This window comes from Eublepharis macularius, chromosome 1 (genome assembly GCF_028583425.1).
Source record: "Eublepharis macularius isolate TG4126 chromosome 1, MPM_Emac_v1.0, whole genome shotgun sequence".
NCBI classification, from domain to species: Eukaryota; Metazoa; Chordata; class Lepidosauria; order Squamata; family Eublepharidae; genus Eublepharis; species Eublepharis macularius.
This window is the reverse complement of record NC_072790.1, coordinates 123,283,498-123,310,939: the sequence shown is the minus strand read 5'-3', so window position 1 is coordinate 123,310,939 and position 27,442 is coordinate 123,283,498. Positions and strand designations below refer to the sequence as shown.

The 27,442-nt window shown below is 46.0% G+C and overlaps 1 protein-coding gene across 3 annotated transcripts in view; it reads right to left on the bottom strand.

Moving 5' to 3' along the window:
- Positions 1–27,101, bottom strand: part of AIG1 (androgen induced 1) — a 154,682-nt gene extending 127,581 nt beyond the window's left edge. For 2 of the 3 annotated variants that reach the window (XM_054996727.1, XM_054996746.1), the window contains exon 1: positions 18,607–19,017. In XM_054996727.1, coding sequence (XP_054852702.1) covers positions 18,607–18,747 — 141 coding nt within the window. In that variant the 5' untranslated portion in view covers positions 18,748–19,017. Of the gene's footprint in view, positions 1–18,606; positions 19,018–27,082 lie in introns of those variants that run through there. The other variant, XM_054996737.1, reaches the window with a different exon arrangement.
- Positions 27,102–27,442: the final 341 nt, after the last annotated feature.

The window sequence follows — 27,442 nt, the reverse complement described above, 5'->3', positions numbered from 1 at the left end:
GACAGTCGACCACACCGGGCGTTTTGTGGACGTGGAGGTGGGCTGGAGTGGCAAGAACCACGACGCCTTTGTCTTCCGCAACTCGGCCATCTGTGCGGCAATGGACACTGGGGTTTTTGTCCCGGGAAATCCTACCCTGACTGTAAACGGTGTATCTGTGCCAAAACTGATGATCACTGATGGTGCTTATCCGATGCGGCGATGGCTTATGAAGCCTTATGGAAAATTTGCTATCACGCAACAGCAGAAGTTCTTTGACCGCTGCCTGGCACGGGCGAGAAATAAGGTGGAATGTAGTTTCGGTCGTCTGAAGGGACGCTGGCAGTGTCTCCTGCATTGACTGAAGGCCAGAGAGGAGAACATAGTGACCATTGTGACTGCTTGTGTGATCCTGCACAATTTGTGTGAGGCCAAAGGCCATGGCGTGCTGGGTTCACTGCGGGATCCCACGCCTTTGACAATGCCTGGCGATGGTCTGGAGTACGGGGAGAACGACCGGGGAATGTTGGAGGAGGGGAAGGAGGTTCGTGATGCGATGGCGTCCTTCATGTATGCAAGGGACAGGCAGTGATGCTCTGGTTTTCCTTGGGGGGCCCGGGAATGCATGACCAGCCACGGTTTCTTTTGCGATGCAGATTCTTTGGTGACAATAAAGAGTTTATTTATGAGATGAAGGTGGCCTCGCAGTTCTTTCCAGTGACCAACTGAGCGTGTGTAGGCAGCAGCTTTCTGGGGTGTGTGTGGCCGGGGGGCCCTGTGCGGGGCTCGATTCTCATGCGGGAACCGGGGGAATGTTTTATCCATTTCACGCAATTACATTATTCGCCCAGACTAGGGGGGAGGTGGATTCGTTTGCGGTGCGGGGGGGGCATCCTCAGGATGGTGTGCTTAAGCGGGTGGGAGAATATTTGCGCCTCCTGCAATGTGTAAGTTCAAAAACACGGTGGGCGGTCGTATATCTTTCCGGTGCTGTGCTGCCATATTTGCGCAGATGCGAAAATGTAGTAAATGCCAGTGGCTCGTTTTCACCCCCGAACATGTCAGTGCACAATCTCCGCATTAGCGAAAGTAGTTCTTCCCCCTGATCTCCAGACGGAGGGTGTCAATTGCCCCCTGTGCCCACTGGCGTGGAGGGCGATCCAATGCAAGCACGATATCTTTGTTGGCTGAACGGCAGTATGAGACAACCAACCGTTAATATTAAAAGAGTGTGTATAGATTGTGCACAGATGGCAGTGCGCCACCATATTTTCGCAACTGCGAAAAGGGACAAAATGGCGATGGATCCTTTGCACCCCCGTAAAATGGCCGCGCACAATCGCCGCATTAGAAAAATCGCCCCCTCCCCCTGTGGCGTGGAAGGTAATCCAATGCATGCACGATATCTTTATTTGCTGTATGGCGTTATCGGACAACAAGCCGTTAAGATAAAAATAATGTGTCTCAATTGTGCAGATATGGGTGTGCTACCATATTTTCGCCGGTGCGAAAAGGTGCAAAATGTCGGCGGCTCGTTTTCAATCCCTAACATGGCCGCGCTCAACATTGTCCAATCACAGGGCTCCGAGCAAAAAAAGTTTGAATTTCGGGCATGCTCAGTATCATTCCCGCGCATTTTCACAGCCCTGCAAAGGCGAGAGCGAAAATGGCGGCGAGCAAGGGGCGCTTCTGGAAAGACCGGGAGGTCGAGGTGCTCCTTGACCTCCTTCTCCAGAGCGGCAAGGTGGCTCGCGTAATGTGCAGCAGCCACCTGCCAACAAAAAGCCTCTTCTCCAGGGTCACCAGGCAGCTGGGCGTGAGGGGTTACCCTCGATCAGCGGACCAATGCCGGTCCAAATTCAAGCGGATCAAGGGTGACTTTTTCGGGGCCCTGGAGCAGTGGCATGGGATCCTGCGTATGAATGTGCGGCCACCCTACTTTGCGCAGATGCGGCGCCTTTGGGAGCAGGCGGGCCGGCCGAGTTGGGAGGAACGGAGACATGCCGGTAAGCGAGGTGTGGGGGTGTGCAAGGCCTGGGAACAAGAGAGGCTTGTGTGGCCGGGGGTTTCATTTCACTTGCAAGATGTCCCCAACCATCAGAGGACTGCCTCCGAGCTGTCCTCCCGCCCTCCACCAAGGCTCAAGCAGATTTCACTTCGGGGGGCCATTTTAGCATAGTTTCCTATGGGTGAAAAAAGACAGGCTTGTGTGGCTGGGAGTAGCACTTTGGATGCAAACTGCCCCCAAACTTCAGGGGATAATGTCACACCTGTCCTCCCACCCCATGCCACGGCCCAAACTGTTCCCTGTTTGAGGGGCCATTTTATGGCCTCCTCAAGATGCTGCTCTCACCCTATCATCTCTCCACTATTCCCGGGGAGTCAAATAAGACAGGGCTGTCTGGCCAGGGGTGGCATTTTGCATGAGAACTGCCCCCAACCTTCGGAGGCCCATCTCCAACCTGTCCTCCCACCCTCCACCAAGGCCAAAGCTGATCCCGCTTTGTTCCAAGTGATGGATCTCTCATTCCAAGGGCAATTGTGCACAGTCCATGGGCGACACATTGGTGGGCACACCCCCCCGATCTCCCCCGCCCACTGAGATGGCTGGCAAGAGTAACCACCTCACCGCCCATAACACTTGCAGCAGTCCTGAGGGGGAGAGCGCGCGCAAGGCCAGAGGTGTCCGAGGAGGAGGAGGAGGATGAAGAGGCAGCAAGGCCTGAGAGGGAGGAACATCCACCCCATGACACGGAGGAGCAACAGGAGGGTGTGCCAGAGGGACTGGAAGGTGAGCCTAACGAGCACCGGGGATGTCCATGGCAAGGAGCTCACGGCCGCAGGCGTGAGAGACAGTGTGGGGACATTCGGAAGGCCTGTGGGGGTGGGGGGGGGAAAAGAACAAGTTGGGGTGGTGGGCAGCAATCACGTGTTGGGACGGGCACGGGAGTCTGAAGCGGCAGGGGTGGGGTGGTGATTCTTAGGGGGGAAAAGACGTCTCCACTTCACACCTGCGGTGTTCCCAACTGGATTGCAGATGCTGGGATGAGGAGAGACTGGGGCATTCAGGAGGCAGCTCTGGGGGAGGACCCTGGCGCCAGGCGTGGGCCCCAACAGAACCAGCAACGCCGACCCGTGGTGGAGGCACCACCAGAGCAACTGGCCGAGCAGCCCTAAGGTATGTGCAGGCGTGGGCACACCACCATCCACTTGTGGCAGCTCCAGGAAACCTCTGGGGACCGCAGCACATCCGCCACTCCATGAACAGGCATGATTTGGCGCACCTGTTAAGTAAGCGGTGTTGGTTGAACTGCCAACATATGAAAGATTAACTCCTGTGGTGTGCCCAACTGGATTGCAGATGCTGGGATGAGGAGAGACCGGGGCATTCAGGAGGCAGCTCTGGGGGAGGACCCTGGCACCAGGCATGGGCCCCAACAGAGCCAGCAACGCCGACCCGTGGTGGAGGCACCACCAGAGCAACCGGCCGAGCAGCCCCAAGTTATGTGCGGGCATGGGCACACCACCATCCACTTGTGGCAGCTCCAGAAAACCCCTGGGGACCGCAGCACATCCGCCACTCCATGAACAGGCATGATTTGGCGCACCTGTTAAGTAAGCGGTGTTGGTTGAACTGCCAACATATGAAAGATTAACTCCTGCAGTGTGCCCAACTGGATTGCAGATGCTGGGATGGGGAGAGACCTGGCCATTCAGGAGGCAGCTTTGGGGGAGGACCCTGGCACCAGGCGTGGGCCCCAACAGAGCTGGCAACGCCGACCCGTGGTGGAGGCACCACCAGAGCAACCGGCTGAGCAGCCCCAAGGTATGTGCGGGCGTGGGCACACCACCATCCACTTGTGGCAGCTCCAGGAAACCCCTGGGGACCGCAGCACATCCGCCACTCCATGAACAGGCATGATTTGGCACACCTGTTAAGTAAGCGGTGTTGGTTGAACTGCCAACATATGAAAGATTAAGTCCTGTGGTGTGCCCAACTGGATTGCAGATGCTGGGATGAGGAGAGACCGGGGCATTCAGGAGGCAGCTCTGGGGGAGGACCCTGGCGCCAGGCGTGGGCCCCAACAGAGCCGGCAACGCCGACCCGTGGTGGAGGCACCACCAGAGCAACCGGCCGAGCAGCCCCAAGGTATGTGTGGGCGTGGACACACCACTGTCCACTTGTGGCAGCTCCAGGATACCCCTGGGGACCGCAGCACATCCACCACTCAATGAACAGGCATGATTTGGCTCACCTATTTCTAAAACTGTATTGGTTGAACACCCAACATTTGAAAGACTACTTCCAGAGTTGCAGCCCACGGGCAGGGGCCACCCGAGCACCACTGAACAGTCAAATAGCATAACTTTAAACCAAACATAACTTTAAACAAAACAGCATAACTCTAAACAGAACAAAATAGCATGAATTCTCAACTGACAGGTTATCCCATGCTTTGAGTGCACAGTTATGATCAGCCCCTCTTTGTCCAGTGTCTAGCGTAGGCGAGGGCCCACCCACCAGCATGCCCCATGAAGCCCCCTCCACCAGCGGGATGTCAGGCCCACCGGCAAGCAGCCAACAGGGGATGGACAACGTCCTGCACACCATTGAGGCACTCGAGGGGCGGATTATGATCACCTGTGAGTGAGTCGTGCTTCGGGTTTGGGCGGGAGTGTGGTGACACTGAGGTGTTCATCATCTGCTTGGTTTTTTCCAGTGAACAGAGTGCAGAGCAGACTGGACACCGTGGAGCGCCTGCTGCTCTACCAGGGGAGGAAGCACAGGGCGCTTGAGAGGCGTGTTCGGGCACTGGAGCAGCAGTCGTCAGCACAGCAGTCCACTGCAAGGGAGCACTGAGATGACGGGGGGTGGGGGGGGTCCTTTCAATGTTTGTTTCACAAGTTCTTCGTTACTAAGTAAAGTTTATGGTTCGAGTGAACGCCTCATTGTCCCTGTTTTGGTGCTTCAGTGGGAGCTGGGAGTGGGAGTGCATGCATTTGAGAAGGGCGCCTACAAGGTGAGGCGATCCCTGGACCTGCCAACACAGGAGCGTCTTGGCACACCTTGCCTTGGCTGAGGAGGAGGGGCGGGAGGCTGGCTGATTGTTCCCTCGTCCGATTCTCCCTGATCTGGCGTCGGAGGCTGGGTGTTGGTCACTACTGGCGCAAGGGGTGGCCTTTCTGGAGCAGGTGCCACCGGTTGCTGTCGCCGGAGCATGGCGTCTCCAAGTGTTTGCAGCGTGCTGACGGCGGCACGCATCACTTCCAGGTTCTGGTTCCAAGCGCTCTGAAACACTGCCTGCTCCTGTCGGGTGGCCTCCATGAACTCAGCCCGCCACATCTGAGCCTCGGACTGCTCCCTCCTCCGCTCAGCAATCTCCTCGCGATGCTGATCGGCTGCCTGGCTCATCATTTTCTCAGCCACCTCGGCGCTTCCCTGGGTCCTCCGCTTACGGTGCCTGATTGCTGAAAGACGTGTGCCAGGGGACAGCTGGGCAGCAGCTGTGGGAGGGCTTCCTGAAGGGGAGAGAACAGCAGCAAGATCAAGGCATCACTCAAGTCAAGGCCTCCCCATTTCCCAGCCTGGGGGAGATACGGACGTTGTTGGGCCAGCCGTAGGGGCTGTGGCCTCCAAGGCCCAGCCACACAATGGGGGTCAGTGGGGTACCTGGTGAGCCGCTGCTCGGGGAGGGTGGGCTGTTCTCTTTTCCAGAAGTGTCCTCTGCGCCGCTTGCAGAGCCCGCCTCGGTCTCATCTGCACAGAAGGCGACATTCTCAGAGGTCTAGAGAAACACTAAAAGGGCTGCCCCACAGAGTGCCCGATGGGCCTTGGGGGTTGGAAGCTGGGCTGCCCCTTAGAGTGCCTGTGTCCAGTAGCCCCCACCACCCTCTGCCCAGGCCTGCCTGGCTAGTGCTTGCAGGGGATTCTCCCAGCAGCAGTGGGCCAGAGAATCATGGTGTGCCCGGGGGGGGGGGAGCCTGGGCTGTGCCCAGGGCGGGGTGTGTGTGTTGCATTCATGGCTGCCAGGAAGAGACCCACGCAGCACCAGAGAATCACAGTGTGCCCGGTGGGGGGGGGAGTCTGGACTTCCCCTCAGAGTGCCTGTGTCCAGTAGCCCCCACAACCCTCTGCCCAGGCCCGCCTGGCTAGTGCTTGCAGGGGATTCTCCCAGCAGCAGTGAGCCTGAGAATCACGGGTTGCCCAGGGGGGGGAGGCTGGGCTGTGCCCAGGGCAGGGGGGTGTTGCATTCATGGCTACCAGGAAGAGACCCATGCAGCACCAGAGTATCATGGTCAGCCGTGGCATGCAAGATGTGAGGAATTGGTTAGTCCCTTGGCCCAAGCCCCACCCTGCCCCTTACCTGTTCCGGCCAGTCCACTTAAGGTCGCGTCAGGATCTCCCCCGTGCTCCAGGAGGTCTTCTTCCTCGAAGCCAATGTGCCCTGTTAATGGAAAGAGGCCAGCATTTGTCAGAATGGATCTTATGTCCCCTAGGCCGAATCCCCCCCCAACACCAACCGTGCCTCCACCCCACCCCCCACCTACCGCTTGGGAAAGGGGTGGATGTCCTCAGATGGTCCGCGTTGATGGTGACCAGGTCATGGCTGAAAAGCTCCTCCGAGCCCTCCAGAAGGTCCAGCAGGTCTGGCCTCGTCCTGCCCTCCACCTCCAGCACAATACTTCTTGCAAGCCGCTTTGGGTTAACGCTCGCATCCCCCCTCAGAATGCTGTACAGCTCCCTGAAGTAGGGGCAGGTTGTTGGCGCGTTCCCAGATTGGCCGTTGTGTGCCATCACCTTCTTGTATTCCAGGCACATGCTTTTGGTCTTCGAGCGGCACTCTGTAGCCGACCACCTGTGGCCCCGCTCAGCCATCTGCCTCGAGATTTTCTCAAAGTAGTCCAAGTTCCTGTGGGTGTTTCGCAGAGCTTCCTGGATCTTCTCCTCACCCCAGAAGTGTAGGAGATCCATTATCTCTCTATGTCGCCAGGATACCCCCCGCTTCCCAGCAACTGCCCCCCCGCTGGCCATGCTACTCCGAATACCCGCGTATGCAACAAACACTCGCGTGTGCGGCTGTGCCTGCGAGTTGGGATTTCTCTCGTCCCTAGGATGACCCCACTCAAAGTTTCTCAAATCAGCGCACAGGTATTCAGGTCAAAGGTCATCGATACCTGGCGTGGCGGGATTCTTTGAGAGGGACAAAATGGCGGCAGAACGAAAAAGGCGTATGGGCCGTGCGAGCAGAGGCAAAGAAGCGCAAGTGCGCCTTTCAAGAACTCGCACCCGAAGAAATTTCGCAACTTCAAAAAATGTTTTCGGGGAAAGAAAAAAAAATCAACTCCCACCCCCACGCAGAAACGCTAGAATGGCGATTCCTGACCTGTTCCCTTGAGAGTTTTCATGCCATCTCTGCGCATTTCCGCACTTTGACCTACGCATTTCCGTTCTTGCGCAAATTGTGCCCGCTTTTTTTTTTTTAAAAAGGCGCCCCATCGTCGACCGGCGGAGAGGAAAGGGGCAGGCCTCTGAGCGGCGATGGGGCATCGAGAACAGTGCAAACCCGTACTCGGATGTTCACACCGGCAGCCTACAGCGCGCAACAGAGCGCCATGAAGCGCAGGTAAGATGGGATGGGAAATGACGGGTGTTTTTGGGTTGGATCGGAGAAAAAGCGAAAGCACTCGCTTTATTAGTGCCCATCTGGAATCGGCCCAGGTAGTGTGTTATAGATTTTACTAACAGCCACTGCAAAGTTTGCCAGCTGTGGGTTGGGAAATTCGTGGAGATATGGAGGGCAGAGCCTGGGGAAGGCAGGGTTCAAGGAGGGGAAGGAGCTCAGGAGGGATGTGATACTATAGAGTTCTCCCTCCAAGTTGCCATGTTGGTGTCAAGTTTCCGAGAAATGCCAGAACGGCCCCAGTGACATGCTATTGTCACTTCTGGGCTCACAGGGAGGGTAAGAACATAGAAACGTTTATGAATAAAACTCTGTATTCTGAGGACAGTGAGAAAATAGAGAAAATAATTAGTCACTGGACTCAGAGTTACTGAATCCCAAATAAGAGCTACCAGAAAACATTGAAAGCTTCCTTGGAAGACTAAAGAAAGAGACTACTAATCGTTTAGCGGGAACTGCTCCTGGATACCACATTATCACCTTGTTTCATGGAAGACCGACTGAGAGACAACACTGTCTCCTGAAACCAACAACCTGTGTTTCTGGTGGCTAATTCCCGTCTGAAGGGAAGGCAGCTAACTACTTTTTGCTCCAACTTCCCCCACTCATCTGTGCTATCAAGGTTTCAAGGGTCCTGACTGGCTGTTACTAACTCACTGACCCAGTGAGTTTAAATCCAAGTAGGATTTAAAGGGGTGGAAAAGGCCAGGACTTTGACCTGCCACGTCTGCCTCTGCCCCATGGGTTATAAGTCTACCTGAAGCATGCCAATTACATCTTCCAGCTTCTTTATACAAATTAAAATAATTTTTGCTTATCTAATGCTTTACCTTCAGGAAGTAATAACAGGATGGCAATAAGACTGTAATTACCATCTGTATATTACTGAATACCATTTTTTTTAAAGAAACTGTTTCTTGTATAATAACCAACAACTCAAAACATACCTATTTCCAGATTAGAGACTATATTTAGTAGAGTTGCCAGTTCTTTTTCTGTTGTGGCTGTTGTGTCTTTAAGGGCTGTATGGCATGGATATATTTCAATATGGCAGAGCTAAGAGAAGTGTGAGTTAAGGGACTTGTAACATCACAGGGGCTTCTGAGGGTAATCTCCCATTTCCTAGTGAGAGGAACTCTGGAGGGAACAAAGCTTGAGAGTTCTTTTGTACTTCAAGGGTGTTAAAAAAAAATAAGAGGACTACAGGCGGCTCCTAGCAGCACTTCTCTCAATAGGAAATGGGAGGTATCAGAGAGATCTCTGGAGCTAGTTGCCATTTCCACATGGAGGAACTACCTGGAGAAGGCAAAAGAACGCTGATCTATTTCTTTACCGTTTGAACAAAGGGCAGGTGTGGCCAATGAACACTCTCCAAGCCATGAGTTTCAGAAGGTGCCATCCCAAATTTTGATGTTGACCCTGAGTGAATAAAGTATACTGGAAGGTCATGGTTACAATTAAGGCATTTTTGTCCTTCAGAAGAGTCAGGCCTGAACCTGAATTTGATTTTGACAAAACAAGTGCCATAATGACTTATAAGAGGGAAAACATAGTTCAATTTAGGAGGCATTGACTGAGTTTACAATTTACAGAGAAGTGAGCAATATTTTTAACAAATGTTCAACAAATGATGACTAACAGAAAAGAACACATCTGGTTCTACGCAGATGAAGCAAAAGCATTCTCAGCAATGCAATAATAAAGTCATCAGAAAGAATGATCAGCATTAGATGAAATTTCAAGCTGCCTGACAAGTTCACTGATCATGAGAACTGAGAGTTAGCAAAATTGTAATAGCAAACTCATATGAGGTGGAGGAATTTATTTGCTATAGGATTTACTTTTGACAATGTACCCAGGTGTATCTAATAGACAAATATCGTATGCTGCTTTGTACTATGTTTAATTTTGTATTATGTTAATTGCAAGTGTGGGGAAAATCCTGTTCAAGTATGTTGCTAGAATAATTCAAAGATTACAAGAAGTATACACTGAACCTAGAGTTCTTTTTCTGGCTTTCAGAATAAATGTCTTCTTGTAAAGTAACTCACAAAAAATTATTGATGACAGGATTATTTGACACCTTTTGTATCTATGAAATTTAAACATTTTTTGTACTTAAGAACTAAGAAATGTCTAAGTTCAAAAATGTAATTTTTTTTTAAACGCACTTACCAATTTTCTGGGATGACATTTCTCCTTGTTGTAATTTTGGCAGAATGCCAAAATGCCAGAAGTAGCTCTATAACTTTTCCCTTTTAAGACATTGGGTTGGATTTCATGAAGGACTTCTACTCATCTGCAAATCCGCTGCTAGGGTAGCAAATCTGAACTAGCAATTCCTTGAAGATTTGGGGGGGGGGGCAGTGCTTGGAGATGGTGGAGTTTTAGGGGATTTATTACATCCTCGGTGACGCTCTAGAAATATACTCAAACTCGATGGTAATGACCTTAGAGACTGAGGAAATTCTTAGAGTGTTATGGGGGGATGTGACATCACTTGTTTTAAGCGCTAGAAATCCCTACATGTCTCTAAGGTATTTACCTAAAGTTTGGGGAAAATTGCTAATGTCACCATCTACACTATCCTCCTTATTTTTTTTCCTGCTCCTCAAATCATCGAGAGTGAGGAATTGGGGCAAGGGTTTGACCATTGTCACTAGGCAAATGGCAGCCCTACCTGCTGCAGATCTCTGAACCCCCTCTATGCTGTTCCTGGGGATACTATGCCCCTCCAAGAGCAGCATGTGGTGGATATTTTAAGTTGCAATGGGAGGGAAGAAGCAAGAAAGCCACACTTCAGTGATGGAACCCCACTGAACACAGCAGTGCTTACTTCTGAGTGGCAGTATCCGGCAAACTTGTGATTCTGGGACTAGGGGCAGAAATCCAGAGAGGAATTGTGTTCTTTGAACACAAAAAAAGCTGTGGTAAAAAAATAGAAATAAGCAGGACTAAAATAACAAAATGTAGCTAGGATAACATGGGTCAGGGTGCAAAGTTACCCCAATGGGAAAATCCAGCTGTCTCTGTGGTAGGCTTTTTCTTGAAGAAAATGATAATTATTTTTCCTTTGGGAATATCATCCACTTGTAATAATTTCCTAATTAGGGCAAAGTAAGTTGGCCACTAACTTTTGAGTTTCTGCAACAAATGTGTGCCTGGACTAAGTAAGTATCCTTGCGGTATAGGACAAAAGTAATCCAGCAACATTATGAATCTCTCTTGTTACACATTAAGCCAGGTAGAAGAATCTGCTCATTTACAGGGACAGTCATTCTGTCCCATCAAATACACACAAATTATTCCACTCTCCAGTGGCCTGGAGGACTATCTGCCATCTATGACTGAAAGAATACTTCACCAAACAAACTACTGAACAGTTCACTGATGGGCAGTTACCATCTTCTCACCATACCAGTGAACAGTACACCAATCAACCTCCATCCTCCCAATGCTACAGAAAAAAGAACATCAACCCTCTTGATGACCACAATGCACAGAATAAAATTCTTTTATTGTCCTGCTCAAACTAATCAGCAAACAATATCATTACAACACAACTTCAGCTATGAGAAAAGTATGTAATAAACATCTAAAAAAATCTGACATCGTAATTGGAGAAGCCAACAGGAAAGGTTCTTATCATTGCAATGGAACTGTCCCAAGAGCACCGTTCTGCTTTGGGTCCTCTGAGAGGACAAGACACTCGGTGGTCATCCCAGGACTCTGCTCTGTACTGCTCTCCAGAGAGGTTTCTTCACTTCTCTCTGGATATCTATGCAGCTGCTCTGTTCCTTCAAACACCCTTGCAAGGTAGGGTGCTGAAGTCTCTCTTTGTCCCTTTCCAGCACCCCTGGATATTTGTCCTCCATACCTAGAGATTTCTTCTTTTGTCTGAGCAGTTCCCCAAAGGGATGCAGTAGCACTGGCCAGCAGTTAGAACGTACAAGAGAAACAGAGGCAATGATCCTTAACTAAACTTTATTATTAGAAAAGCACAACTCTTTGGAAATACAGTTACAAGACTAAGGACACAGGCAAAATAAAATAAAGAACAAATAATAGTTACTAGCTAGGAGGAACTTACAGCTTCTTCATATCTGTTTAAATGTGTACACTGATGAGTGAGTGCATCATAACCACCGATCAGTCAACAGACACGTGCATGTATGCACACACATACAAACTAAGGAACAGTACCTTTCGAAAGTCCCAAAGTAGATTACCCAATCTGTGCTTAAGGTTCTGGATGCCAAAAGCCTGGCAATTCCCTGTATCCAGGGGTCATTTTGTAGAAAAAGAGATGGAAGAACTCATTAGCATAACTTTTTAGCATAACTCATTAGCATATGCCATGCCCCTTGACATCACTGGAACTGTGGCATTTGCATAACTGATTTGCATATGCCACACCCCCTGACATCACCTATCCTGGCTGTTTTGGGCCCAATCCTGGCCATTCAGGGCCGAAATTGGGCCCAAAATGGCAAAAAGGGGCTGAAAATGGCCAAAAAGGGACCCAAAATGGTCAGTATCAGGCCACTGCTGAGTGGGAGAGTGATCTACCACCCGTCAAAGGCCCAATCCGGGCCGTTTTGGCCCTAATCCAGGATGAAACGGGCCCAAAATGGCCGAGAGTCAGGTGGGCGGGGCCACCTGACATGTGACCTCTTTGGGGAACTGCTGGGACTGCGTTCCTGTGCGTTCCCCCTCGAAATGAGCCCTGCCGTATCCAATAAAAAGATGTCACTAAATCCAAGAGTTAAGAATGTTTTTACATTAGACTGTAAAGAGCAGCCATCCAAAACTGCCAGTTGGTTTCCCAGGCTGCACGACAGGGATATATGTGTGAGCATGTCTGCCTAGAGAGGATAACTCAACAAGCTTCTGACAAAGTGGGCTGTAATCCACAAATCGTAACTAGAATAAAACCCAGTTAGTCTTTAAAGTACCACAAGACTCCTGTTTTGTTATTTATTATTTATTTATTTACATTATTTATAATCTGCCTTTCTCACTGAGACTTAAGGTAGTTTATATAGTGTAAGTCAATATGATCAATAGTTGGGACATTCAATAAACAAAGCAATAGTGTACGCAAGTTCAAATTTGCCGAGATTTGAAAAAGAGCAAAAATCCAATACAGAACTGAAAGAATGCCAAAACAGAGCATAAGCAATTAAACCTGACATATTAAACAATGCAGAAACTACCCAGTAGGATCATACTTACAGCAACAGACAGTCCAGAATAGTATAGTCCACAGTCCCTGTCCCTTTACCAATGCATCTCTCTGAACCATTTCCTTACAGTATAGCCTTCCTATCTGTGTAAAAAAGCCCTTCTGGATAATTCAGTTTTGCTTAGTGGAAAGCTAGGAAAGTGGGACCCCCCTTAGGTCTTTTCCACACTGACTTTTTTGTTGGTTCTGGTCCCACACTGCATCAATTACTCTCCAGAGCTCTGCATGTACTGTCAAAATACCCCAATTCAGTTTCAGAACTACTTCCCAGACTTCGTTGTGTTCTGCATGGTGAAAGGCTGTATCAGCTGCAAAACTGATTCCCTCCTGAGTTTTCTGAAGTTTTTCTCCCTGCTCACATGCCCTGATTTTTTTTTTCAGTAAAGTCAAACCACAGCTTTGATAATGTTGTTAAAAAAAAATCCTTGCAATTGATGGAGGGGGAAAATCCCCTTGCAACGGATGGGGGGGAAATGCTGCAATATGGCTAATAAAAAAACTCTGCAGAGAGCCCTGAATCTCTAATAGTTTACATTTTCCCTTCAGAACACCTCAGCTAGCTGACACACAAAAATACTGTCATTATCTGTTATTTGTTGTATATGCACCCTAACCACGGCAGTAAGATGTAAATCATCTTCTGATCAACATAAGGTATGTAGGATGACATTTTGTACAGGAGTCTCTTTGTGGCCTGTACTTTTTAATCCATTCTTTTTTGCCTTTTTAATTATTTTTGTTAAACAACAAGGCTGTAACCTTGGTACTTTAAAAACAAACAAACAAAAGTTTCCTCAGCCAGTCAAGGAAACTGATGTGTCCTCAGCTGTCCTCAGCTGATCAACTAATAAAACTGACATGTCCTCTTTCCTCAGAAACTGGGCATTTTTCTAGTGCAGAAAAAACTAAATAGACACCACTTTAGTTCGACTCCCTCAAATGTGGAGGCCCAAAGTGGATCTGATCCTTGCAGGCTGAATACCCAGAAAAATCAGTGTAAATGTGCAAATGGAAAGGACCCTAATCTCATCTGGTGGCCATTTTGTAAGGTGGGGGCCACCACAGAGAATGCTCATGCACGGGCCATTGTTGATTTTGCCCATCTGTAGGGTTGCACCTGAAGAAGGCTATGTTCAGATGAGCAAAACTACCATGGTGGAGCATGGGGAGAAAAGCTGTCCTGTAGATATGAGGGATCGAGGCCATGAAGGGCTTGGAATGTGATAGCCAAAACCTTAAATTGAGGCCAATGATTAATAGGTAGCCAATGGAGAGACTAGAGAATGGGAATAATGTACATGCTCTGCTTAGCTCCTAATAAAAAACAAGCTGCGGCATTCTGCATCATCTTGAGTTGATGTCAAGGGGAGATCTATGTAGAACACATTAGACTAGTAGTCTAGTCTCAGTGTTACCATGGAGTGGATCAATATGGCCATGTCAAGGTAGGGGGACATCTTATGGGCATTTTTTGTAGGCTTGTATTAACTGGCTTCTCTAGCAGCAATGCTGGATCTAATATTACTCCCTAGGCTTATACCCAAGTCTGCAAGGGTCAACTGAACCCCATCATAAGCGGGGAACACAATACCATTTAGGATCTCTGCCTTCCTAACCAGCATCTGTTCCATCTTATCTAGGTTCAGTTGTAATTTGTTTGCTTCCAGCCATTTGACCACAGCCGTCAGGCAGCAATTCAAGACCTCTCACTAGGGGATCTGGATAGTGAAATATAGTGCTGGGTGTCATCTGCAAATTGATGGGATCCAATTCCATAGCTACAGATGATTTCTTCTAAGGGTTTTGCATTGAGGTTTAATAACATGGGGAAAATGACTGCTCTGTGGAACCCTGCACAATAATTTCCATAATGAAGATAGCTGGTCTCCAACAGCAACCTTCTGAGTTCTTTCCATGAAGAATGATTTAAACCAGTCCAAGGCACATCCCTGATACCTACTTCTGCCTCCAAAAGCCTCAACAGGGTCTACTGTAACAAAGCTGCAGATAGACCCAAAAGAAGTAACAAAGATGCATGGCCTTTTACTACATTCAGACAGAGGTAATCAACTAAAGCTACCAGAGCCCTTTCTGTTTCATAGCCTGGCCTGAAACCTGACTAAAAACAATTCAGAACACCAAAGTTATCCAAGAACATTGGGAGGTGGTCTGCTACTGCTCTCTCAATCACTTTGCCTTGAAAATGCAGATTAGAGGCTGGGTAATAATTGGCCACATCATTTTGTCTAGGTTGTTTTTTAGTTAGAGTGGTTGAGGAAACCTTGAGTTAGTGACTGGTTTATGATAAACATCAAGAGTTCATTTATGTGGTCTTTATATAATTTTAGCAGCCAAGATGGGCAAGGATCCAGTGTACAAGTTGTGGCCTTCACAAATGCCAGGATCCTGTCAACGTTCATCAGTGTAACTGGGTTACACTGGGCCCATAAGGGGACCAGACAGTATATTAAGCAATTCTTCCGCCTCGCCTATATTACAGCTGGCATCCACATCAGAGCGTATTTGTGCTATTTTATCAGCAAAAAAAACCCTTTGTAAAATGTGTAATAGCTAATTGACTGTACCAGAGACAGTAAAGGTTCAAATATAGGAGTCAAAAGATGTCAAGATAACTTAAATAATTGGGATGGCTGTCAGCTAGCTGATGCAATGGTTACAGATAAATAATGTTTCTTTGCCACTATCTCCGCTGCTTTATAGGTCTTCCAATGGGCTTTCTAGCGCGCTCTATCAGATTCAGCATGAGTTTTCCACCAGCATCTTTCTCAATGTCCTCCAGGCCCCTATAGGTCACCTAGCTCCATGGTAAACCATGGGGCTGCCTTCGAGGGTGGGAGAGGTTGACGAGAAGCAATTTTGTCAATGGCTTCAAGCAGTCACCGCAATTTCAACAGAGCATAGTTTGGAATTCTAAAATCCTCCAGAGCATTTTGGAATCCAAAAAGGATCCATGAACCTCTGAGGGTGGACCATTTTAATGGCCCCCTCCTTTTCGCAGGGTGTACAGCTATATTCACCCTTGCCTTCAGGAGACAATGATCAGACCATGGTTCAGGCTGAATCTCCAGTCCTGAAAGAAGACCATCCTTCAAAGCCTCAGTGCAAAAGATTTAGTCCAAGCGGTGGCCTCTTCTATGTGTTGAGCATCACAATTTGAGAGAGACTCAGGGCAGCCAATGAAGCTATAAAGTTCTGTGCTGGCCCTGATGAGGAGTACTCAGCATGGATGCTGAAGTCACCCATTACAATCAGTTAAGATGTCTCCAGCACTGGTGCCACCTCAAAAAGGGTGCTTACTGCAGAACTAGACAGATGGTAAACAAGCAGAATACCTAATCTATCCTTAGTTCCCAACGTAAGGAGCAGACAGTCAATTCCAGTGATAGTTTGTACTGGGAGTCTGCAGAAATGGAAGGATTTGAAGAGGATAGTAGAAAGCAACTCCTCCTCTGTGGCCATTTATGTGGAGGTGGTGGGAGACTGCATAACCAGGTGGAGTTAGTTGTGAAAGACACTCCATATCATTTTCTTCTGACCATGTCTCTGTTATGCAAGACAGATTAACAGTGAAATCCTATGCAGAGTTACTCCAGTCTAAGCCCATTGATTTGAATAGACTGGAGTAACTCTGCTTAGGATGTTCACTGTAAGTCTCTTTCTGTAACATCCTGGTTGCAATTTTGGGCTGCACTGATCTGGTACTGCATAGTATTAGGGAAAGGGGGATGGGAGGAATAGGACGCCATGCACTGTCAACTCTCAGGATGCTATGGAGATTAGACAGGCAGTAAATGTCCCAGCTAGATACTGGCCATCTTTGATAAATCCTACTCCCATTTGAACTGAAAGATTCATTGTACATCCTGCTCCAGGTAAAGATTGCCCCCAGAACCACTAAGACAACCCACAAATGCCCCACATTCAATAGGCTAGCCACATTCAATAGCTATAGAGAAGTCATACAGCAGTCTATGGCTACATGCATGGTTGTATTGATATTTTCTTTGTCCAACATGTTTAGTTTCTACAGCAGCTGCTTGTGTTCTCCACTGGTGTAACTCTCCCACCCCTATAGTGGGGTACATTCTGCACCTTGGCTGAGTGCCCCAGGCTAAGCACCACAGGCCAAGACTCTTTGTTCTCTTGCCCCTTAGCACCTCTTGCACAAGCCGCCCTTTTAAATACACAGCCTCAGCTTGCAAAAGAAGGGAAGTGGGTGGAATCCCATCCTACTTCCAGATCAAAGCAGCCAACCTTCCAAATACAGCTCCATGCATTAACTTGTGCCTGGCAGCAGAGGATTCGTCCCCTGTAAACCACCCTTTTCTGTTTAACTGTGTGTGTTATGTCCAACTTATGGCAACCCTATGAATTAATGACCTCCAGAATGTCCTATCATTAAGAACTTTGCTCAGATCTTGCAAACTGAAGGCTGTGGCTTCCTTTATTGAATCAATCCATCTCATGTTGGGTCTTGCTCTTTTCCTACTGTCTTCAACTTTTCCTAGCATTATTGTCTTTTCAAATGAGTCTTGACTTCTCATGATGTGACCAAAGTACAAGAGCCTCTGTTTCCTCATTTTATCTTCTAGAGTTTGATTTGATTTAGGCTTGATTTGATGTAGAACCCACTTGTTTTTTTGGTCGTCCATGGTATCTGTAAAACTCTCCTCCTGCAGACACCATTAAATATTGCCTAGATACAAGGGGCTTTAAATGATGTCTTGTTAGTGGAAGCGATTGGCCAAATTATTTCTGAGCAATGAGAGCAAACATGTATACTTGTGTATGTGATTATGGTAACACACTCTGAACTACTGCAATCGTATGGGAAACAAATCTAAATAAAATAAGACCATTCCAAACAATGCTGCTTTTGTAGCACTCTGTATAAAAAAACAAAATCCAAACGTTTCAGATATGTTATAAATTGTAAATATATACATGTTATAAATTTATTAACCAGTTTCCAGTAAGATGCACATTTACCTGTAAAAACCAATAATGCTGTCACAAGAAATCACCCAATCACTGGATTTTAAATTACATGTGGGACTACTTGAAACATTCTCAGTGTCTACTATCTACCTTTCTTTTTTTGTAAATGTGCTTGGACTGATGTTTACATACTACAAAATCTTGAAAAAACATTGCAAGTGACCTAGGCAGCTTTTCACGCCTTATAATGGTTTATACTGCAGATTCGGTTAAATAACCGTGGCTGCAATACTGGGCATCGAACCTCGCTGAACACAGCACTGCTTACTTCTGAGTAAACATGTATAGGACAATCTTGCCAAAGGCAAGGGAACGTCTCTGTTCGTTGCGCCCCGCTTCGGTTCCTAAAAGCGTCTTCCTTCTCCGTCCCGCCTCCTCCGCTGCTTCTTTACGCTCCCTTGCCGAGCAGTCCCTTAAAGCAAAAAGGACGCCCCCGCCCCCCCCCCGCGCTTCCCAAGGTCGTCTCATTGTGATGCTGCCGGAGAAAGGAGCAGCGCAGAGCAGCGCGCGGGAGACCAGCGGGGCTTAGCGCTGCGGAAACAGCCGCCCCTCAGCAGCAAGCAGCGGGCGGCGGCGCTCGGCCAGTTTCCCAGGTGCACCCGCCACAGGAAGCGGCAGCGTGAAGGATGGGGCACAAGCACAGAAGGGGCGGGCGGCGCGGCGGGGAAGTGGCGCACTTACCAGATTAATGAACGTCAGAAATTTCCAGCTGCCTCCATAGGTCTGATGCGCGGGCATATCAATTGCCTTGTAATTGCACAGGATGGAGAAATAGGAGAGGAGGATCGCCGCCCGCAGCACCTGGCAGGGCACCAGCGCCATGTTGCCCCGCACGAATAAGGCCCCAGTTCCGAACGCTCCCTCGGCGGCGGTGGCGGCGAAGCAACGGGGACGCGCCTGGTGCCCTGATGCCTGCGCCTGTCTCGGGGAGCGCGCGGCTAAGTGGAGAGCCGGCTGGCGCGAGGCGCGCGCGTTCTGGGCAGCCCAGCTGTCTCCGCCATAGACTTCCACGGGAGGAGGCGGAAGGGCAGGGCCATTGTGGCGGGGCAGAAAAGTCGGCTGCTCGGGAGAAAGCTCGCACCGATCCTGGACTTTAGCGTAGCTAGAAAGGGGTAGGAGCGTGGCCCTTCCCCGGAAGCTGGACGCTCCCGGTGCAAATACAAGTCTGGCCTGTGGTTATTCTCGGTAGGGAAAGAGGGCCAGGGCAGGTGGACGCGGTGTGCGGACAGCGCCGGTCGGAAATGTCACATCTGCTCTCCCGCACTGCAGGATCGGGCCGACTGTGGCCTGCGGTAATTGTAATTACTTTTGATAGAGCAGGTTGCAAATGAGCCTGAGAACGCGCCTGACAATAATTACAACCATCCTATAATGTAGTCCAGTATTGTTATTCCTTCTCTTTGAAGTGCAAGGACCAAAGCGGACGCATAGTTTACAACAGCTCTTTAATGTAGTGCAGTGGTTCGTATCTTGACTGGAACTAGAGAGAGCTGAGTTCAAATTGTCTCGCGACCCATAAAACCCTCTGGGTTGACTTTTGGTCAGTCACTTTTATTCACCTGCTACACAAGGTGGTTCGGAGGACAAAATACAGAGGAGAGGAAGAGTGGATAAAAATAGAATAAATAAATGAACCCTACATTGCAGATTGGGGAGAATGGAGCAGCCTTGCAGCATAGTCTACTCTTAGTCCAACTACTGTATTGAAACAGGGAAGGTATGAAAACAGAGAAACTAGTTTAGTCCAATATCTAGGACTTCGTAGTCTCCCTTTTATTCAAGAATAAGGCTCCTACTCATAATGCTGGGAGATCTGGTGAATGAACTCTTGGGCAAGAGGGCTGCAAAAATTATTTCAGGTGTGATGCTATTCTCTCTGTTTGGTCAACCAGTCTCCCTCCAGCAGTTTTCTTATCTGTTGGAAACTGTTTTCCCTCTAATAGATGGGAACACATCTGGAGGTGCAACAGTTCTTCAGGTAGGGCTTAGTCATCCCCTTCCATTGCCGTACAGAGTTAACCTTACCACCCCTCCCCACCCCATCCATGCCTGCATATCTCTTTTTTAAAAAACCAAAGTATGGGCTCTCATGGATTTCTGAGTGTATACGTGGTTTTCTTTTTTGGCGGGGTAGGGTAAAAACCGGAATGGGCATGAAACAAATAGGGGTACCAGAAGAACAGTGGGATGTGTTTAAGACATTTGGAGAATAATATTTTAGAAATGAAAACATGGAAATATGCTTTTATTAACCCTTCCCCTGGCAAAATGCTCCCAGAACACTATGGAACAGGCTGGTACGGGCACTAAAGAAATGTTCATACCACAAAAAACAATGGGAAGCATTACAGACAGGAGTTCAAGGGACGTAATAAAACTAAGGACACCAATTGCTCAAAGACAATGCATAATTGCTCATAAGGAATAATGGAGACCATGCTTGCCCATATGAAATTATGGAGTCCACGCTTGCCTATAGGGAATAATGGAGGCCACATTTGCCCATAGGGAATAATGGAAACCATGTTTGCCCATAAACATGGTTGGCTGGAGTTCCCCTTTTTGCAGGGCACCCATTGGCATAGTAACCCGCTTTCTGGGAAATCTCTAGGTGGGTTGGAATCAATTGTTAGGTGGTACCTAAGTGGGGTATAATTCCACATAAGCCAGCCTAAGAAGCCTCCATGTCTCTGAGAATGTTAAAATCTGTCATTTGGAGATCAGTTGTAATTTGTGGAGATCTCCAGGAGAGTTGGCAACCACAGTAGTGTCATCATGCCAGGAGGCCTTAGCATGGACCTGTCTGCTGCCAAAGCTGCCACTGTCTCCCAGAGAACACTGAGGGTAAGGGCAGAGGCCTCGACCAAGCATGGATTTAGATGAAGGAATAAAGGGACTGCTTATTAAATTTGCAGATTATACTAAATTGGGAGGGGTAGGAAATGTGGCAGAAGACAGAATCAGGATACAGGATGATCTTGACAGGCTGGAAAATTGGACTGAAATAAAATTAATTTCAACAGAGATAAATGCAAAGTTCTGCATTTAGGTAAGAAAAACCAAAGGCATAATTATAGGATGGGGGAGACTTGTCTTGGCAGTAGTATGTGCAAAAAGGATCTAGGGGTCTTAGTAGACCATACACTGAACGTGAGTCAGCAGTGTGATGTGGTAGCTAAAAAGGCAAATGCAATTTTGGGCTGTGTCAACTGAAACAGTGTCCAGATCACACAAAGTGATGATAGCACTCTGATCTAGTTACACCCCACCTAGAGTATTTTGTTCAGTTTGGGGCATCACAATTTCAGAAGGATATAGACAAGCTGGAACACGTCCAGAGGAGGGCAACGAAGATGGTGAGGAAAGCTTGAAGGAGCTCGGTATGTTTAGCCTGGAGAGGAGACAGTTGAGAGGTGATATGACAACCATCTTCAAGTACTTGAAGGGCTGTCATATAGAGGATGGCATGGAGTTGTTTTCCGTTGCACCAGAAAGTCGGACCGGAACCTATGGGTTGAAATTAAAAGCATTTTTGGTTAAACATTAGGAAAAATCTTCTTGACAGAATGGTCTCTCAGTGGAACAGGCTTCCTCAGGAGATGGTGGGCTCTCCTTCTTTGGAGGTTTTTAAGCAGAGGCTAGATGGCCATCTGACAGCAATGCTGATTCTGTGAACCTAGGCAGGTCATGAGAGGGAGGGCAGGAAAGGTTACATCAGTGCTTAGTTCTTGTGGCTCCTTCTTACATGCCCAGGATAAGGCCAATCGCCACCTTGGGGTCAGATAGTAATTTCCCCCACGCCAGTTTGGCTAGGGATCCTGTGGTGTTTTGCCATCTTCTGGGCATGGAGCAGGGTCAGTGGTGGTGTGGGGAGGGGAGATAGTTGAGAATTTCCTGCACTGTGCAGGGAGTTGGACTAGATAACCGTAGAAGTTCCTAACAACCCTATGATTTTATGAGTGCATGCTTGGCAGCCCAAGGCCTTTGCCCTGCTGAGGAAATGTCAGGAAAGGCCTGAGTCAGTACAGGATTTGAACCCCACTATACTCCCAAGCTGCCACAATGACTAAGCGGGCTGTGGCACATAAAAATGATACTATGTTAAGTCTTAACCAAGTTATACCTGTATTCTGAAAGAAATTCAACAACATTACTTCCAGCTTAAAAGGAATTAGACATGTTGTAATAGTAAATATTTGAGTTCGAATTAGACACCAGAATGATTGGACATGTTTACAAGACCACCAAGTATGAAAATAGGAACCTCACTCTCCACATTTTTTCCAGTAGGTTGATTCCTAGTTGCAGTTCATATGATGAATTTTAACAGGCATAAGATACCATCTTATTAATAATTTAAACATCTGGGTTTTAATATTGATTGATCTGGAAGTAGCCAATGTAGATTTCCAGATCTCTTGCCATTGAGCTTTAGAGAGTGTAAAACCATGGACTCTGTGCCAAGCTGCACATATGATGGTGGTTTATTATTGGAGGCTGTTAATAAGATGTAGATGCTTGAGATAATTCCTTTGTCACTTGCTGGAGGTACTTTTAACAATTTTTCAAAGTCAGTCAAGGGTTTTAACAAACAATCTTTAAACATGTTAACTAAGTTTCTTATTTGAAAGTATTGATACCAATGGATCTGGGAATCTAATTTTGCCTCTAAAACAGACTTATCTAAAACCTTAGTGTTCTTGCTTAAATCTATTAACCTTGTACAGTGAGTTTTCCTCCAAAACCTGTAAGTTTGTGCCTGCTGCAACCCTGGTTCATACCATGACTAACCTATGAAAGTGTTGCACAAAAGCGCCTCCCCTTTGCCCCTCCAATTCGCTGAGCAAAAGAGACGAGACAGACAAGGGCTGATGTAAAAAAAAGTATATTTGCAAATATAGGGCACAGGCTTCAAGATGAGCTCAGAATGTACCCCCAGAACAAAGGAGCACATGTTACTTTTAAGGGCTTGTGACATCATTTTGGAGAAACGAAAGTCACATTCAAAATAAGGCACCTGATCTCTTTTACACCTTTAGATTGGACTATTGCCCACCTTTCAGTCCCGCGACAACATCATTTGCCATCCTATCCTAGTCTCCATAGTAGCCTCTTCCTTCATTCTACACAAACTCTCTTCTCCAAAGGGGGAGGGGGTTGGAACTTATAATTCTCCCTTTGTCTCTGGCTTTGCCTTTTTAGATGCCCTCAGGAATGTCCAGTTATCTATCCAAGGCTAGACATTCTCTCTTTCCATGTACAGCTAGGGAGATAAGGGGGGGGGTGGCCAAAGAGCAGAGACCAGTTACTTTAAAACATAAAGAATCCATTTTATGCTTCTTGCTAGCTTAATATTATGGCTATATGATTAATCCATAGTCTTTACTAATACAAATTTGCTAATCCCACAAAAGTAGAAAGTGGTGAAATTGGGGGTGCGAGCTTGGTACACCAACTATCCCATATCTGAAGTGAATTTAAAAGGAAAGTGTTATCAACAACAGAGTTTGGTGTTTCCTTTGGATTATTCCAAAATATTACAGTCTAGGTTTTTGGATAAACAAAACTCTGCGCTTTGTGTATCCAATCTAAAGTCAGGTTTTTAATAGACCTGCTAGGAGTGATGCATCCCGATACAATTTTATATCTGGGTAACCTAGTCCTCCCTTAGACTTACTCAGCATGTTAAAACTAATTCTAGGTTTTTTTGTTGTTCCATACAAAGCCATTAAAAGATTGTTGAACTTTCTTAAGAAAAGAGTTTGGGAGAGGAATTGGTAATGTTTTAAGAAAAAAATAAATTTAGGTAGAATAAATGATTTAACTAAATTTATTTCCTCTAGCCAGGAAAATTGTAGATTGTTCCAGTGCTTAAAAAGGGACAATGTCAAATGGTACAAGTCCAGGAAATTATGTTTAAACAAATCATTTAAATCAAGGGGGATCTTGACGCCAGAATATAGAGACCCATTTGTAATCGTAGGCCTTCCTGATTTGGAAGGTAGTTGCTTGGGAAAGACGTTTAGGAAATATTTCTATTTTAGTTTGGTTAACTTGAAGACCCAAAATTGCTGAGAACTGGGAAAGTTCTGTGTTAACAGCCAAAATGGTTTGTAATAGGTTAGACAAGTATAATAGTACATTGTCTGCAAACAGGCTGAGTTTCATCTCATCTTTTACTTTGATACCAAGGATTTAGGAGTTCTTGTGGATAACTATGTCTAGAGGTTCAATAGAAAGGGCAAAAAGCAATTGCAAGAGTGGACAGCTTTGTCTGGTACCCCATGACAGCACTGAAGTCTTTTGAAGATAGGTTGTTTATTCGGATTTGGGCTACTGGAGACAAACAGAGGGCTTGGATGGTGTGCTAAAAACATTCTCCAAATTCCATGTGATTCAGGAGTGAGATTAGGTATTTAGGCTCTAGTTTGTCAAATGCCTTTTCTGTATCAATTGATAGTATAAGGGATTCAATTTTCTTTTTTCTGATATAATTTATGATGTCAAGTGATTTATGGATATAATCTGCTCTATTTCGTTTTGGCATGAACCCTGTTTGGTCTTGTTGAGCATAATGTGTGATGGATGAGTTTAACCTATTAGCAATGGTGGCTGTAAATATTTTTGCTTCTTGATTTATTAATGAAATTGGTCTGTAAAAACTTGGGCTAGTTAGGTTCTTATATGGTTTTGGTATACTACTATTCTGGAAAGCAGTCAAGATTGAGGAACCCTGCCAGAGAATAAGACATAATTGCAAACCTTGGCTAGGGGATCTATATCTGCATATTTCTTGTAAAACTCACTTGGGAGTCCATCTCTGCCCAGGGATTTATTGTTTTTCAAGGATTTGATAGTAGTTGAGTAGTTGCGTAGTTCTTGATGGCAGCTCCCATTAGGCCTCTGTGTTCTTTCATAAGTTTTGGAATGGCTGCTAAAGGCCCTTCTGGATTTGGTGATCAAATATGCCTCAATCTGATGTGAGTTTGGATTGAAAGATACATATAGATCTTTATAGTAATAAATAAATACGTTCAAAATTTGAGAAGATTTTATTACAGGTTTTTTTTATTAGAGCCAATAATGTGGTTGATGAAACTTGAGGATTTTTTTTGCTTGTTTTTCCAGGCTAAAAGACACAAAAACTTGGGATGAAAATGCCAATACTGTTTTAGGAATAAAAGGTCTTTTTGGATGTTAGAAGTTTTCAATGTTTCCAAAATTTTCCTCTCAGCTTGCAGCTTTGTATAGATTTTTTTTATTTCCCATCAATTTATGCTTTTGTTCCAAATAGGTTATTTTGGAGATGATTTCTGTCGCCCTTTCCTTCTCCCTTTTATAGGAAGAGACCAAAGCTATGATTTCCCCCATAGTCAAGAGCCTTCATTGCCTCTCATATTATTGTAGAACTGACTCCACAAACATCTTTAAAATATGTTTGCATAGGAGGCAATTTCTGAACTTATAGTGTTGTTACATAAGATCCTGAAGTATTAATATCATCCTCGCCCATTTTTAGTACACAAGTTAACCAGGAATGGTCAGACCATATTCTTTGGCTGATGGATGTAGAATGAACCAGAACAACCAGATTTCTTGAAATTAAGATGTAATCTATTCTGGTATGAATATCATAGCGTGCAGAATAGTAGGTGTGGTCCTGTTCCTTAGGATGTTGAATTTGCCATATGTCTTCCAATCCAATGTTGTCAAACAAAGATTTTATTTCAGAAGGGCCTTTAGCAGTATTTGTTAAGTATGTTCTTGGCCTGGACCTAGCTATTGTGTTATCAGCTGTGAGATTAAAGTCACCACCTATTAAGAAATTAGCTGTACCAAAAGAGATCAATTTAGAGAAGGTCTCATTCAAAAAGGAAATTTGATTACAGTTTGGGGCATAAATAAATGCAAGAGTAATTTGTCTTTCCTCCAAAGAACCCATAAGAAAGACATAATGACCATGTGGGTTTAATTCAGTTTCTTTAAGAGAGAATCTACAATTTTTGGAAAGAAGGATTGCCACCCCATGCAATTTAGTGGACCCCGCTGCATAAAATTGCTGGGCAAACCATGAAATCTTAAAAATCTGGCTAGAACCAGGCTTAAGATGTGATTTTTGGAGGAATACAATGTCTGGTCTTAATTTAGTGATATTGCTTTGAATTCTTTTAAGTTTAATTTTATTGTTTAGGCCTCTACAATTCATAGATAAAAGTTTAACTTTATTAGCCATTGGCAAATTCATTAATGAGAAGAGGAATCAAAAATTTTAACCTTGTTAGTAATGATCCATATTGATAAATCAATTGGCTGTTGGAATCTTTGGGAAAATCACTAAAATTACTCATAATTTGTAAGGGAGGACCATTTGAATGCACCACTCCAGCTACATTCATTGAAGGAGGTTGTGAATTCCTTCGGGGATACTGATAGCAAGAACACTGTTTCAAGAAATTAATTTACAAATAGGATTGACAATAAGTAAAAGTATATTAATGAACTCATATCTGGTTAGTAGTGAATTAAATAAAACCAAGAAGGAAAAAATTAAATTGTTTGTTAAAATAGAATATTTCCTAATTCTGTCAATGGTCAGAATTGATACATTTACCCTTTGTATTAGGAATAAGTAGTAGACGGAAGACAGTAAAATAACTACCTTTAGATAAAATTTGGTTAATCTAATGAATAAGCAACCATAACAGCTGAGATGACCAACGGGTAAAAATATTGCAAAAACAATATGCCAACACCAAACATATTAAAACACCAAACATATGCAAAGCAAACATATTACTGAATAATGAATTGAAAAGGAGCAGAATAAAACAACCTTTATAAATAATAATAGACTGACCCACGCCCTCTTGACCGTCTGATAGACAGAGTAGTTATCAACTAACCCACTGTGAAAAAGGAAACTTAACAAACCACATGAAAAAACTTTTTAAATAAAAGGAAGCCCCATGGCGTACAGTCTCCAGGAGACTGGAGAAAATCTGGAAAGAAGGAACTCTTTACCTGAGGCTTCAAACCTAAAACTCTAACTAGTTCAAACTACAAACTATAATCCCCCCAGCCCCCTTAAATAACCTAAAATGGGACCAACAGCAAAATAATTTTTTCAAGAACAGTCTGTGAAATTACTTGCTATTACAGCCATTGTCTCTAAAAAAGAGCAGGGTCTCTTGGCTCAGAACAAATCTGGAACATGAAGAAAGGCTCTTGTTCTCTTTGTACTGTAGAGGACATTGGTAGATCTCTTCAGTGTCTTGCATTACATGTACTATTGGAGAATCTGCTTCAATCGGAGTGGAGTCAAACCAAATAGACTGTAACATCACTTTCCTTCTTCTCTTCACTCCCTATCCTTTGCTTATTCTGACCTCAGTTACCTCGATGATAGTATAGTGTTACAATTATAGTTCACTGTTCCAGTCAGAGCAAAGATCATTTCAGTGCCTTACGTCACCCTCCAGGTGTTTCCATTTTCTCATGGAACTAGCAACTCCTGCCT